Consider the following 15,879-nt stretch of genomic DNA (forward strand, 5'->3'; position numbering starts at 1 on the left):
AAAATAAATTTTGTGTGTTATAGGGGGTGTGACATTTCCAGGGAAAAAAGGTCAACAGATCCAGAAGATACAGGTCATCAAAATATAACTTTAATCCTCTTTCTTCTGACTAATAATTAGATTTGAATTTCACATTAGTGATGGATTTTTATAAATCCATAAAAAAGGATGTTTACATCTTAATTGAAAAACGTGGGGGGCACCTGGGTGGCTCAGTCGGTTAAGTGTCCGACTCTTGATCTTAGCTCAGGTCTTGATCTCAGGGTCGTGAGTTCAAACCCCATGTTGGGCTCCATGTTAGGCATGGAGCCTACTTTAAAAAAAAAAAAAAAAAGACTTGGGTTCTTTGTTTTTAATTCGAAACAAAAATTGGTTGGTTGGCATTTGCTTTTTAAGGATTTTAAAATAGATTTGAAAGTCTACCTTTAGTTTATCAGTGTTGATTCAAAATTAATTTTAAAAATGAAACAAAAAATAATATGAAGAAAACTTCATTTACTAAGAGTAGCAAAGCACTATTAAAAGAATATAAACTTCATCTTTTAAAAAAAAATCTGGCAAATACAAAGTTTTGTGTATCTCTTAATGATACCAAGTCACTTCCGTTGTGTTATATTTTGGCACTTTACCATTGAAAGTAGTTTTTTTCTAAACAAAAAGAAAGGTTCTCACTTGAGTTTCCATACTGGTTAACTACAGTACCAGATCTCTACATCATTAAGAGAACTTTTGTTTCATTTAAAAGGAAAAATCTCAAAGAAGAATTCCACTATCCTTAGACATACCTAATTATATACATACCTAATTCATCCAAAGGCATTACAGAAAAATTACCTGACAGATGAGGATGAAAGAGCTCTTAAATGTAATATAAAGAAGTGGTTCCGACTTTCGATTAGAAAATGAAGTACAGATTAACAACAAAATTTCCTGGGAGTTGCAAATTAGAAAGGTATCAAACTCAGTGAAAAATCTCTCAAGTAAAGCTCTTTCCTTACCCATGTTCTCCATTATTTTTAACCTCTGGATATCTATTTTGTTACAATAAACTCACTTTTGGTTAAGATAATAAGTTATCAACTCAAATAATAAATCAGAAAAACTGAGATATAACTTTAGAGTGTTCTACAAAATAATGAAAGAACAGCCTACTTCAGGATTCCTATTTAGTTAGCCCAGTCTCTAGCTCATTAGCCCTCATTGAAGGGAAAACTGTCTTTATTCCAAAATGATATATTATCATAAAGAAAAATTCAAGGTATGAGAACCTTCATTTTTCATATATCCAAATTTTATTTTTAGGCATTAACTTTGAAAATAGATGTCCTTGTTTTCATAACTTAAATATGAGCTTACATGCAAGCAATATTGATGTAAATATTTCCATGAGTTTTGCCCCATTTATAGATCATTATGCTCAGAACAGTCTTCATTTGCCTGTGTTCTAGAAAGACCAAATATCATTTAACTGTTTGAAATCATGATAGATGGAGTGAATAGTGCTAAATCATAAAGATGAGTAAACAATGCACTTACAAGATTTTTACCTAATTTAAAATGTCCTCTTCTATTGCCTTTATAATAAATTAAATCTCTCTTCTACATTTAGTAATTTGTAGAATGAAATGTAAGCATTTAGCTAGAAATTGCTTGTTAAATTTTCATTAAACACATCTTCACTCAGAAGCTTGAATATAATTCATTCTGTTAGCTCATTTCTCATGCAAAGTAGTAACTTTTGCTCTCTTTAGAATTATTTACCCAGTAATATCATTATTTAAGTTGTAATACAATTTTTCTTTGACTGTACATGCTTTACTTATTGCCACATATTTTTATCTTTGAAATAAATCTGCTTAAAATTGTTGTCTTTAGAAGCTCTGTGACAAAATCCATGGCTACTCATTTGCTAACAAACTTATGACTGAATGAGCTATTTTTTCTGTCCATGTGATTCATGTGAGCACTGTTAAATCTAACTTATTTGAATATTCGTTGGTATTTTACCTAGAGCTATTATTTCACTATCTTCAAAAGTACCTTTAAAACAGTACTGAATTTCATAGACAATATGACAATAAACAATGATTGGGGATTTTTAAAATTCCTGCATTGCTTGAAAAATAAGGTTTAATGTGCGTAAATGTTTATCATTGAAGTTTTTAATTTGCTTTAGTGTGATGTTTCTTCCCATGTCATATGCATTCAAAGAAAATTGTATTAATATATCTATACTATGCAAAAATCTCATCTTATTCTTCCAAATATAGAGTTTTGACATAATTTGGGGGTTTTTTAGGCCTCCAAGAGAAAAAAAAAAAGTAAAATGGGAGCATTTTTCTTTTTTTTGTGGGGCATAATATTTGAGCAGTCCTAACAAATATGAATGTGTAACATTTGATTTTAAAGATTGCTATATGTGCTTTATTTCTGATACATTATTGATCATTTTCTTAATCACATCCCATCTTAGATTGTGTCTTTGAAAATCTGAATAACTACAGGATATAAATGTCTATGGACATTTTTCATAAACTATACTTGGGTTTAATTTTGTATTCAGTACAAACTTTGACAGCTTAATTTTGATTTTAATAGTTTCTTAACATTTCTTAAAATGTTGGTTATATTATGCCTTCTATAATAACCTTATTTTTTAAAACTCAGAGGCGGAGCATTAATGTAGAACTTGGAAACAGACCAATTTCCATTAAAATTGAGGAAAAGACAAAAAGGTAATACAAAAAGGAGTTTTTTTGTCAAAACTATTAATTACCACATTAAAAAAAACTATTAGAAAAGAGTGATTAAAAATTCTTTTTTTTTTATTCTTACGTTAATCCCCATACATTACATCATTAGTTTTAGATGAAGTGTTCCATGATTCATTGTTTGTGCATAACACCCCGTGCTCCATGCAGAATGTGCCCTCCTCAATACCCACCACCAGGCTAACCCATTCTGTCTTATTACTCTTCTGGTAATTTTGAAACTAAAATGCATTTTGAGGAGGGGAATCTCTAATATAAATAAGTCTATTAATATTTGTTAAAATATATAGTGATATATAAAATAAGAAATTTTGCCAAGATATTAAAAATAGAAATTTATTTTTTTTAATTTATTAATAAACCAAATGATCACAATTATTAACATTTCCATATTACTAGTTCTTTTGATTTCTAAGACCTATATATAATAAAAGAATTTGTCAAAAAAATACATGGAATTTTGGACTGTCAAAGCATTTTATACATGTCAGTGAATCACTCTCAATAAGAGTTTTTTCTTCTGATATTATTAAATGTAAAAAATTTATATAAGATGCAGAAAAAAAGAACTGAGTTAAAAGAGTAGTCTTTTAAATCAATTTATGCTTTTATGCAATTATACATATTTTATATAGTTTCAAATGTTTAAAAAATGTGGTATCTGCATATTAATTTTATGTTATATGCTATGATCTCAAAGTGCTTATATTCTTTCAAGGTGATTGCCTTCTCTTTTCAGTTGTTTTAAGTATTAAAAAAAAAACAGGGCGCCTGGGTGGCTCAGCTGGTTAAGCAACTGCCTTCGGCTCAGGTCATGATCCTGGAGTCCCGGGATCGAGTCCCGCATCGGGCTCCCTGCTTGGCAGGGAGTCTGCTTCTCCCTCTGACCCTCCTCCCTCTCATGCTCTCTGTCTCTCATTCTCTCTCTCTCTCTCAAATAAATAAATAAAATCTTAAAAAAAAAAAAAAGAAAAAAAACAGCTGCTTTATGTCATATTTCCATTCAGTCTCATAATGCTTATAAATTTCCAGTTCTCAAAGAGTTGAAGCCAAATGCCAAAACACGGTGGCTAGAAGTTATTATTTTTTAAGTTACTCTCTTTTTTTTTTTTAATCTAATATGGGACAGATGTCTCATAAAGTCTGCTGGATAAAGCAAACTCTTAGTTTCTCATGAATGGAAATACAAAAAGAAAATCCTACATTGGACTTTGTGTATTCAAAATAGTGAACATATATTTTTATAGTTATTTTTCACTACTTACTGTTTATTCAATTTTTTAAATTTCACCAGATGGGATACCTCAAACAAAAGTGAAAGGCCATTCCATTTTTGTATAAACTGCTTTCAGAGTCTCCAAAAACCCCTTGAGGAAGCAAAACATTCCCTTTTCCCAAGTTACAACTTCTCTCAACCATTAAATGAAATAATTAGGTATCTATAGTTTAATATAAAGAAGAACAACAGGGCATGATTTCTCCAGTCAGAGCTCTGACACTATGGGAAACAGATATAACAAACAAAAGAAAAAAAAAAATTAAAGGAAGTTCTGTTTGCTGGTACAAAATTGTATAATTCCTAAATTTTAAAATTAGTATATACACATATATACTGATTTACTTTAAATATATTTATCCATAATTTCATTTGTTCCATTAACTAATGTTTATTGAACACTGTCATGTATGTGTCCTGTTCTAAGCACTGAAAATACAGAGTGACCAAGATAAGCAAAAGTCCCTGCCTCATGGAATTGATCTTCTAGTGGTAAAGGTACACAATAAAGAAATGTTATGTTGATAATTAAAAGCAATAAAGTTACATAGCATGACTGTGGTTTTTATATTACATGGTAAAATAAATTTTCTCTGAGGATGTGACATTTAAACTGTTATCTGAAAAGCATGAAGGAACCAGTCAAGAGAAGATCAGAAGCAAGAACATTCCAGGCAGAAAGATAAATTTAATGTGTGGGAGTTTGGAATGTTTGAGGGTAGAGAGAACAGTGTGCTTAGTACACAGTAGAACTGAAGAGAGGCAAAATGAGACAGGAGTGAAAGAACATTATGAGGCTATGAAATAGTTTAAGCAGAAAAATAAATGTTGGCTTTTGTTAAAGTGGAAGTAGTAAAGATAGAAGTGGGGGAATTTGGGCTATGTTTGAACCCAGGGCTTCCTAATGAATTAGGTATGAGGGGTGAAAAAGAAAAATCAAAAATAAATTCTATTATTTGGAGAATGAGAGACTAAGCAGAGGTGGGGAGAAGCAGGTTTGAAGGGAAAAATCAAGAGTTAAGTTTAAGCTACATAATGCCTGAGATGCCTGTTAGATATTCAAATGGAGAGTAGTGTATGTGAGAGTTCCAAGGAGCAATCAGGGATAGACATCAAGATTTGGAAGTCATCAGCATATAAATGGTGTTTAAAATTTTGAGATCACCCAGGAAAAGGCTGTAAGATAGAGAAGTAGGCTGCAATTGAGGTCTAAGGCATTTCCATGTGTAGAAGTTAGGCAGAGAATTGGAAGCCAACATAGGACACAAAGGGAGTATAAGGTAAGGTAGAGGAAAAAAGAAATCCAACTGGTCATCTGGATTAAATGCTTGTAAGAAGCCAAGATGTGAACTAAGAAATTGCCACTGGATTTGACACATGAAAGTTATTGGTGACCTTGATAAGGACAGTTTCTATGAAGTAGTGTAGTCAAAAACTGATTGAAGTGGATTAAGAGGAGATTGTAGGAAAGCTGGTGGAGTCAATATCTATAAACAACTCTTTCAAGAAGTTTTACTCTAAGAAATAGGGCAGTAGCTGGAGGGAGATACAGGGTCAAGAGAGATTTTTGGTTGTGTGTGTGTGTGTATGTGTTTAGAGAAAAATGCTAGAGTATATTTATATACTAATGAGAATGATCTGGTAGAAAGGGGAAAACTGATTATGATTATGCAAGAGAAAATATATTTATAGAAAGGGCCTTGAGAGGTAGAAGGGTTAGGATACATAGTATAAGTAGTAGGGAGGTTAGTTTTTGATAGGAGGAGACATAGAACTGCAATGGGAGGGAAGGCAGAATTGCAGATAGGTTGGTAGATTTGTGGTAGAAAGGTAAAGATGTTACTATGTGAGTAGTTCTATTTACTATTGCCATAAAAGTCATTACACAGGGTGTGAAGGCAGTATAGATTGGAAGAGAGAGGTATAAGTAGTTGGAAAGGGGAAAAGTGAACTATATATATGTATATATGTGTATGTATGTGTGTATACACACACATGCATGTATACATAAACACGTAGTCAGTGGGTATTTGTGTATATGTTGTACACCACGGGAAAAAGACATATAGTATAAAATATTTTAAAGCTATTCTTACTGAGTATTTTTGAGACATCTTACTTGAAGGACCTGAAACAATTCTGTGCTTTCCAAGGACTCTAATAACGGTGTTCTCTTTTCCATAATGTAGAGATTAAGTGAGGACTTCTCAATGCCATAATACGTCTCATGTTTTGTTATTTATTTTTGTCTATTACGGAGTAAAAGGCAGAAATATTTTGTAGCTATTCTAATTCAAAGCCTATGAAAATTATTAAAATTAGTTTAATCTTGAAAATTGTGTATTATATATTCAAGCTGGTAGTTTTCTTAAAATACTATTTTGGAGGGTTTTGAGCCCCCATCTGAATTTAAAAAAAAAAAGGCAAACAGGCTCTAATCATTTAGTAAAATAATACTTTTATTTTGTTTTGTTTTCATATGAAAAACACCAGTACCATCTGTCATTTAGGAGAAACACATGGACAATATAGTTGTTTTGTTCATTGTGCCCTCCCTATCCTATTGGAAGGATGTGATCTTTTAATTGTGCTTGGATCTTTATTTCTGGATAGGATGTATGTAATTCAGTGTGTTGAATTTATAGATGCATATGGATTTGATGTAAAATTAGATTGTGAATAATGGAATAAGATTGCTCTCCATTTTTTTGCTGTTTTCGCACAGACAAAAATAGAAAGATGTATGTGTACATATATGTATCTGATTAAACACTTAATATTTAAATGGCCATGTCAAATATTAAGTGGTAGATGTTGACAGTTGCAGTGTATTCAAAATAAAAGTTACAAAAATCTTTGTAGCACAAATACTAAAAAGTTTAATTTAATACTTAGTAGTACATTTATATAAAATACCTAGATAACATCTGTCTAGGTTGAGGCATTTAATCCCTCATAGAGCAATATTTGACTAATGAAAAACTGCAGCTGAAAACATTTCTCTTTCCTATAAGTATGAATATGGTTTTTAAAATGTATCTCTCTGTAACCTGTCATAAAGTTAATTATCATTAATTATGGATTTAGCAGTGTACCCATCTACTCATACAAAAGGGGGAAAAGATCTGTGAGAATAAGGAAGTGCAGCACGGTATTTTTTTTTTCTTTGTTATTACTGTTTCTCTTTGGTATCTATTTAGAGATTCAATATATGCCTTCCGCTCAGGTTCCTTACACAGACTATGTTCTTTCTCTTTTCTGATTGTATAACAAGATTGTAGAGAGATAAACACAGTAAAAGGGTGTTAACAATTGAACTGCAATCCTACCTATAATCTACTTTGCTACAGCAGTGAAGTAGTCCAGACTTACTTAAAGGTGGTATTGTTTTCATCTTATAAAAATCTACTGTAATATTATGATGTTCCATGTAAATTTTCATGTGCTGGCATGCTTACAAGTAATAGTGTTACAGAATGCTCAGCTCTCAATGAGGGATTGTTTGTGGTTAATTGCATTACATATGTCATCTATCTATTTGCTGAAAGAATATGGTGTTTAGCAAAACTACCTGCTGAGCAACATAATAAGATTTTTGTACAAAGTACAAATTACTAATTACTGTATTTTATTTTTCTATGATTTCCTAAGAGGCATTACCAGGGTCTTACAGATGGAGTAAGCCTGTTTATTAAAATATCTTAGCAAATAAAAGTTACAGTTCTGGTGGTTAAATCTGTGACTTTTTTGTACTGTTGTATTGATGAATATTTAATATAATTTATTTTTCAGTCTCTTCAATCTAGACATTCTTTAGATATATAATTCTGCATGCAAAATCATAGCTGTAATTTTTCAAAATAATGTCATTACCGTCAAGGCATAAAATCACATAAATCACTATACATAGATACACATTTTTGTAGTGATTTCATATTGGCAAACTATTTTGTGAGCTTAAGTAAATTAAATTGTTCATTGCAGAGGTAATACTGTACATAAGTTGCAGATGACCAAAAGATATACATAATGTCCAACTATTCAAATGGCTTTACACCATCAGCATTCATTCCAAAAATGTGCAATAAATTATGAATCAGGGATTTTCTATATTCTTTTAAAAGTTGCTGGTAAGAAAATACATAAAAAGTTCCTCAGTTAATCAGAATAGTGTAGTCATCATCTTAGACTTAACTCTTTTATAATTCTTCTACTACAGTTCCAGAAGCCAGTATGAAATTAAAACTGATTATAAAATACCTGAAACTTCCTTCTCTTATATGGATATCTTAAGTAGCCTTCAGAAAATCACTGCCATTTTTAAAGCTTCTCACCCTCATGATAAAATGAAGACAGCCAAACTAACTTATTAAATCAAGTGGAATAATTTTTATGCTGAGCCTGTCAGTACTCAAAAGGAGTTTCAGTTGGCAAAGTACCAAAATGCAGATTCAACCATATGAAATATTTACACTTTTAAACTTTTACATATTTTTAAAACTGGCATTTTCTGTTATTGAGTACACTTTGGGTTTCACTATTTAATCTCTAATGATAAGCCATCGCATCAACTACACTGATCTAAGATGATTTACTTAGCTATTTTTTTGTCAAAGAATTATGTATATGCCTAAATTTACTGAAAAGTTGGATATCCAATCTCCCCGTCATATTTCCAGTTTTCACCAAATGTTCTGTGCTAAGCAAAAATAGAACTCAACCTAAGGGGAGAAAATACCAACTCCAAACAGGAAAAAATAAATCTGTACACTAACGTTTTCTGAAACATAAGATTTCTGCTTAACTCTAAGACAAAAAAAGTCATATTCAGGCTCTAAGGAAATTAGCTTCCATGTCTCATCAAAATGAATCACAAATGCCCAGACACAAAGAAAAGGAATCAATACCTCCCTGTAAATGCATTTACAGTCAGAAGTTAATGAACCAGAATATTTAGGAATTGGGTCAAATCCTACCCATATACTAAAAATTTCAGGACAAAGGAAGACAGGAACTTATTAACTGAACACCTACTAGGTGCCAAAAAATATTCTTTTTAAATCTATTCAATCCTCAAAACTCCCAGATGAAATAAATAGGTATTTTTTGAAAGTGAGGAAGCTAAAGCATGGAGAAGGGTTAATTGGCCTAAGGCCACACAGTTAGGAAGAATATCATTTTTTTTTTCAAGGACATCTGTAAATATTTTGGAATATATAACTATTGAGTTTTTGTTATTAGTTTTAACCTTTCAAGAGTTAAGTTTACTCTTAACTCTTTTTCATTGTAAAACAACCACATTTGCAAATTTGGAAACCTAACAACAAAATAACACCCTATAATCATCCACATAAACACCCCATCATTAATTTTATATAATTCTTCTAGTCTCTTTTTCACCCTCCTAGTTCGCTTAATAGGTAAAATTAATAGGCCAAAGATCAGGAAGGGTGGTTAACATAACCCTAGCTTATGTATGTGTGTGTGTGTGGTGGGGAGAGGGTGTTCCATACTCATGGCCAAAAAGTAAACTACAGACGAAAACCTAAGAGTAAGGGTTTCATCCATGAAACCCCCCCGTAGGTGGGGGGGGGGAGGGGCGAGGCTAGGTAGGTTGTAACATCTGTAAAATTACTCCAACTGTAGTCTTGTCCTTTGGAAAGCGTGGTTATAAAAATGTGGAGAAATGAGTATATCTAAATATTTTCAACTGGAGTTATCATCGTTGCTATAAAGTCCCAGTGCAATTTTAAAAGGTGGTTAACGTTAAGCATTCAGACTATTCCTTTCCTGACCACCTACCGATTTGATTCTGGGGACAATAATCACAGATTATGGCTAGCGGAAATCTCTTCAGATCAGACAGCTAAGACGCCAGAGTACAGGCATACTTCCTCCGCCGAGTCACGCTTCCGACTTTTCACACCGGTTTTATCTCCTCTCCCTACCTACATTAACAGTTTTACTTCAGGACTCCAGGGTCTGAGGCCCGTAAGAGACCGGAAAGCCTCCGTGGGAGAGGCAGCGCAGAAACTCTGGCGCATGCCTTGACAGAGAGGGCACAGCTGTCTTCTTCGGCCGTTGAAACACGCTGCGCGCGTGCCCGGTAAAGACGCAGAGGTTCCACGTCCCTCTGGGATCCACACGGAGCGCCCACCCCGGCGTGCTGGAATTGCTGATATGCTCCCGAGAGGCTGGGAGAGACCGTGGCGGAAAGAAGCGCACGCGCAAACGCTACGCCAAGCATTTCCCACCAGGCTCTGCGCACGCCTACAACTCCCATCATGCTCCATCGGAGACAACACTGCTTCTCGCAGGAAGGCGGCCGTTCACCCCGCCACCCGTCTTCACACCTTTAATACTCCTCGGTGTGCCTCTGGCATTCTCGGGAGCTCTTCAATCCCATAAACAAGAGTACCAAGGCTACTTCCTAAGACCTCCAAGGAGGCGTGGCTTCGGGACCGGAAGGACGTCCGGTTGCCAAGGGAACGCCACGCGCCTAGGCGCCTGCCCAGCCACTGATGCTTCGGCTGAGGCGCAGGCAACCAGTTCACCCAACTTGTAGATACGGCTTTGCTCAGGAGCAGGGATTCCTACAATGGAGGCATAGAGACTAAGGCTGAGAGACGCCCGATATTTATTCCAGAGACGTATACGAGTGAGTGAGTGGTCCATTCCTGTTCCTCTTCAGCCCCTGGGCCCGCAGAACTAACTTCAAAGACCAGGTATCTCCGCCACCCCCCCCCCATGTTTGTAGCCAGCGCCGCCGCCACCAACACCACTCCCGTCGCGTTTTAGAATTGCTCTTTACTCTTTCTTAAGGTTTTTACTCCGTACCGTTGTTTCTAAAGTGTAAGAAGTGGAAAAGGAAAGGATTTATGCGGTGAGTACTAGGGGTCCCAGGAGACTCATGGTTTTGGGCGAGTTTGGTTGGTTGGTTTTATCATCGACCAGTTTTGTGTTTTTATTTGGTGTGTGGGAAATGTAATTGAAATTTCATCCTCAGAAACTGAAAGCCGAATAAAAATGTTTGAAGTACTAAAAGTAGGCTATAATTCACTCTAGGAACTTTTTTTTTTTTTTTTTTTACGTTTACAAAGTACCATTCATGGTGTTTTTCTCTGCCCCACCACGATCTGCGGCTTACTACCTTCCAAGCTGTTTGCTGTGGATAATATCCTAATTCCTCAAGACTTTCCTGGCAACAAGTAATCCTTTAGAAAGCAGTTTCTCAGATAACAACCAAGAGAGTTTGATTGGCTGGTGCGCAGTAAAACAGTAAGATAAGAAACTGGAAAGGTAGATCAGAGCCAGACTGGATCTTAAAATTAGCTACGCGTGAACATTTGGACTTTATTCTGAAAGCCAGCAGTTCTCAATAGGAACTGTACATCAGAAACACTGTATAGCTTTTTAAAATGCGGATGCCCTAATCCCATCACCAGAAATACTAATTTAGTAGTTAATTCCAGTGTGCAGCCAAAGTTGAGAATCATGGCTTTAGGCATAGGGAGCTACAGAAAACTTTATCTCCCACTGTGCACATAGGGCATGGTAAGTAAATGATGAGTGGCTTAAATTGTTATCTTTCCTTCTTTCATACATGGAAAAAGTAAACTTACAGAAATGTATGATTACTAAGAAATAGAAACATGCATGCATAAGGCTATAATTACATCTTTTAAAACAACTGACTTCTACATTGTATGTCCCAAAATATTTTATTAACAAGCATTAGTTTTAATAATCCATGAAAAAGGGTTGGAAAATCACAATCCAGGATTCTTTGGAAAATGAATATTCAAGTATCAAGTTTTTGACAATCGATGCTTTATAGTGGATGCCCAGAGGATGATGAGGTGAGAAGTCGTCATATTTTTTTAAAATCTGTTCAAAATTGATTGGAAAATGGAAAACAAGATATTGTCTTTTTTTTAAATTAACATATAATGTATTTTGCTTCAGGGGTAAGATACTGTCTTTTTATCAATATGTTTAGTACAATAAATAACAAAGTGAGAATAGCAAATCTACTTTGAATTAAAATGGTCTGTGTGAATTGTTTCATGATATCAGAAGGCTAACTTAAAGTAGATTGTACAAATGTTCCTTAAGCTGAGATTTAAAGGAATGGATTGAGTGAGATTTGAGTCTCCAACACAAGGAGAAAAGTGGCACAAATGGAGTACCAGAAATCAAACCCAATCTTTGGATAAGACAACTGTGGTCTCTTATAGGCCCCATGCTCTGGTGGGGCACCGTGCTTGCTCCTTTCTGCACATCATTGAAATTTGGTTTTGAAATTTCTGTCGGTATGATCCCCCAAGGGGCCTAAGCAAAATCGATGATGCAGCCTCCTTTTGATGCAGTTGTCTTGGAAACCTCATCATTTAAGTTGCTGCAGCTTCACATTCTTCAAGGTATGGCCTTACCTAGGATAGTGTGGGATAAAAAATACTCGAGGAGTTGGGGGATGACAGGCTCCTGGAACTTTAGATGGAGATGAGAATAAATCAATTAAATGAGATGAGTATTTAGAGAACTTTGAAAAGGATGGTCAGGAGAGTAATAGGAAATATTTGGGACTTAGGCAGATTGTAGTTACTCCTATAGCAGTCCCTGCAGCAGTTGAGGGCTGGCAACAGGGATATCTCTCTTCTCCCATGATAACATTTTGGGGAGTGATGGACCCAAGGGGAGTACCTTTGGAAAGTTTCATTTGGAAAGTTCATAGCAGGTTATGAGCAAGCAATATGTATAGCAGTATATTATATATTAAATATATCTGTTAGTATTCTTTGTTCCTCTTGATAGAAAATGCAACCTAAACTGGATATAATCAAGCAAACAAACAAAAACAGTGAATTTAATAGTTATTCCTTCAGATTATTGGATAATACAACAATGGGGCTGGCTTCAGAAAACGATTTAGCCAGTGGCTCAAATAGTGTAGCCCAAATCTCAGTTTTTCTCATTTCTGACCTGCCTTCTACTTTCTGAGCTTCGGCATTAGGCTCTACATGAACTCCTTTGCCATACATTGTTCCAGATTTCTAGAAAGGCTGCAGATACTTTCAAGATCACAGGTGGCAGACTCTACATAATACTGAGTTTAACCACATTTTCTTCTTAAATATTGTAATTTACCAGAAGAAATATACAGCTATTTCAAGGGCATTGTTCTTTGTGTTGCCTAGGGTTATAAGCTGCCAATCTGCATTTCAGATAAGGCTCCTTTGTGCTAATCAGCTTAAACTTTGTTTCCTAAATACAAAGCTACTTGACATGGTTTTTATGATTGTGTCTTTAAATTATTAATTTTTTTGATGCACATGTTCATATTTTCCATACCTAAGTTGCCTGTAATGATTGATATATCTTTTTTTACTTTTAACTTGCAGCTGGTTTGTAAATATTTGAATCACATTATGGGATTGCTAGACAGACTTTCAGGCTTGCTTGGCTTAAAGAAGAAGGAGGTTCATGTTTTGTGCCTTGGTCTGGATAATAGCGGCAAAACAACAATCATTAACAAACTTAAACCTTCAAATGTAAGTATCTTTGTTAGATGCTTTACGTATTTTCTACTAGAGAAAGTTAACATGCAGAATTATTTTGTTTGCCATATTACTTCATATAATCATGTTATGAAATCCTTTTAACCTTGTAGTATCTTAAAGTAATAAATGTCAGTCGGGCATAATTTGCAGTGTATTTTATGTAGATGTATAGGTGAGTCTTGATTATTTAAGCTGGAATATTTTCCAAATGTCTTTTTTTCTTAAAAGATCCTCACAAATTTGCCAAGTTTACTTTTAGGTATCATTGCCTTCTTTTTGGCTCCCTCTTTACAAGAGAAACAAAGGGAATGGTGAATCATTTTTATGGGTTCAATGGATAATTAAGACAGTTTCCCAGGAGTGTGGTATGCGTATCAGTAGTAGTAAGCAGAATGACTTTAAGTCATTTAAGTAATAAGTATATGAACATATAATTTTAATAACTGAAAAATATAAAGCTAGCACATTCAACACATGGTACATAAAAGTTAGGTTTTGCTACATATAAAGAAAATCCACATAACAGTGGACTAAATAAGATAGAAGCTTCTTTTTCTGTCATCTAAATAAGTCCAGGGGAGGTATTCCAGGGCTGGTGGTGCAGCTATGTGGTCAGTCATGAGACATCCAGGCATCTTCCATCTTCCTGTTCTGCTATTCTAAGTGCCTTTTTTCATCTTCAAGATCTCCGCATGGTCACCTTGGTTAACTGTATTCTAAGTCACAGGGAGGAGAAAAGAACAAGGCAAAAGAATAGGCCCTCTTGCTAAATAAGCTCTCTTTAAAGAACTTACCCAGAAGCATCAAATGATTCCTTACTTGTATCTCATTGGCTACCCCTATCTGTAAATGAAGTTGGATTTTTTTTTTTTTTTTTTTTAAAGCAGGGCATACTGCTGCTTCCAAAAATAATAGGAGTCCTGTAAGTATGGAAGAAGAGGAAAATGGATATTGGATAGACAACTAACATTTACAGTTGTAAATACACTTATTTAGGTAAAAGCCATTAGTGAATTAATGAAAACTGTAGAGTGAAAGACTAATATAGACTGCATAAAGATAGGGCAAAAACTAAGAAGCTGTTACTCTTAATGACTAAATGGCTAGAGAATGGGAAATATTGCTCCTAAATATGGTAGTTGCCTCCAGTGTTTCAGGTTGGGCTGAATAAGCACCCTTACTACTCCGTTTTCTTTTGTAGCAGCTTCAGTTTTACTTCTGTTTAGTTGGAGATTACTTTGGAATACAAAAAAAAAAAAAAAAAAACCAACAGTATTTCTTTTTTTCTGGTCATTATTCCCTTCTACATAGATGAGTTTACCACATAAGAACAACTAACTGCTGGTGTATTTTCAGGTGGGAGTTAGTGTGAGGCAGCCAGGATAAAAAACTGAAGATGGATTTGGAAGGCAATTTAGGTGTTTTAAGGAGTTCCCCAGCTGAGGTATACATTCTGAAGTCAGGCAAAGATAAAAAATATCAGCTTTATTTAATTTTGGAGGGCAAGGTTAGGTCTCTCCAGAGGAGTTGCTAACACTCTATTGTATTGAGATTTGCCTCCCAAAATTTCGGGGTTTCCTCCTCCGGGAAAGATCCTACTCTTCTAGGTTCATTGCATGGCTAAGATCAGATGAGAGTGCATTCTTGTGATAGGCATGGAGCATTCAAATGAGAGAGTAGAGAGAGGCAGAACCAAGAATGCTCAGTTCTGTTTCACAAACTGAGCAGTCAGAGGAGTAATTAGCCATAGAGAGGAATAAATTGGAGAAGGTGAGATAGAGAAATATGGAGTATCATTTAATGAAGTTTTCTCTATATGTGAAGATAGGGGAAAAAGGTTAAAAGAAGCCCACATACATTAGAGTCTATCTCCTGACCTAGGTGATTACAAGAAATTTCTTTATCAGTCTTTCAGAGGGAGATAAAGCATCCTACCCAGTTGGGTGGGGTCCAGAATTGATCTTAGAGAACAGTGAGTATATGTTAAAAGTAGAACCATACCCAATTGTGCCTTGGCCCATAATCAGTACTGTGGATCAGCTATCAGCAGATAGGCTGGGCTAATGCTTAAGAAACTCAGTGACTGGTGACCTATACTTCTGTAGGTAAAGCTATCAGCAGTAAGGAAGATTATAAGGAATTTTTTTTCGGTAAGGGCCTATTCTGTCAGAGGTGTTTACATTTTTCTCCACATCAAGGATTGCCTCAAAGGTAAAAATTTTTTTTCGGTAAAACTAGTCTTGGGACGCCTAGGTGGCTGTGGGTTGTGTCT

At 34.8% G+C, this 15,879-nt stretch overlaps 1 protein-coding gene across 18 annotated transcripts in view; it reads left to right on the plus strand.

Moving 5' to 3' along the window:
* The first annotated feature begins 10,113 nt into the window (after nt 1-10,113).
* Nucleotides 10,114-15,879, plus strand: part of ARL6 (ADP ribosylation factor like GTPase 6) — a 44,969-nt gene continuing 39,203 nt past the window's right edge. For 5 of the 18 annotated variants that reach the window (XR_010408012.1, XR_008504983.2, XM_054504132.2 and 2 more), the window contains exons 1-3: nt 11,780-11,906; nt 12,375-12,467; nt 13,449-13,598. Coding sequence is in view for 14 of the 18 variants with exons in the window: in XM_054504132.2 (XP_054360107.1) it covers nt 12,411-12,467; nt 13,449-13,598 (207 nt within the window). In the remaining 4 variants the exon portion in view is untranslated. Of the gene's footprint in view, nt 10,773-10,845; nt 10,931-11,779; nt 11,907-11,935; nt 12,468-13,448; nt 13,599-14,491; nt 14,530-15,879 lie in introns of those variants that run through there. The other 13 variants (XM_064580442.1, XM_064580481.1, XM_064580485.1 and 10 more) reach the window with 13 other exon arrangements.

The sequence above is a fragment of the Mirounga angustirostris genome, unplaced genomic scaffold (genome assembly GCF_029215605.1).
Source record: "Mirounga angustirostris isolate CCGP_5_RB_7025 unplaced genomic scaffold, mMirAng1.0.hap1 SCAF_1, whole genome shotgun sequence".
Lineage (NCBI taxonomy): Eukaryota > Metazoa > Chordata > Mammalia > Carnivora > Phocidae > Mirounga > Mirounga angustirostris.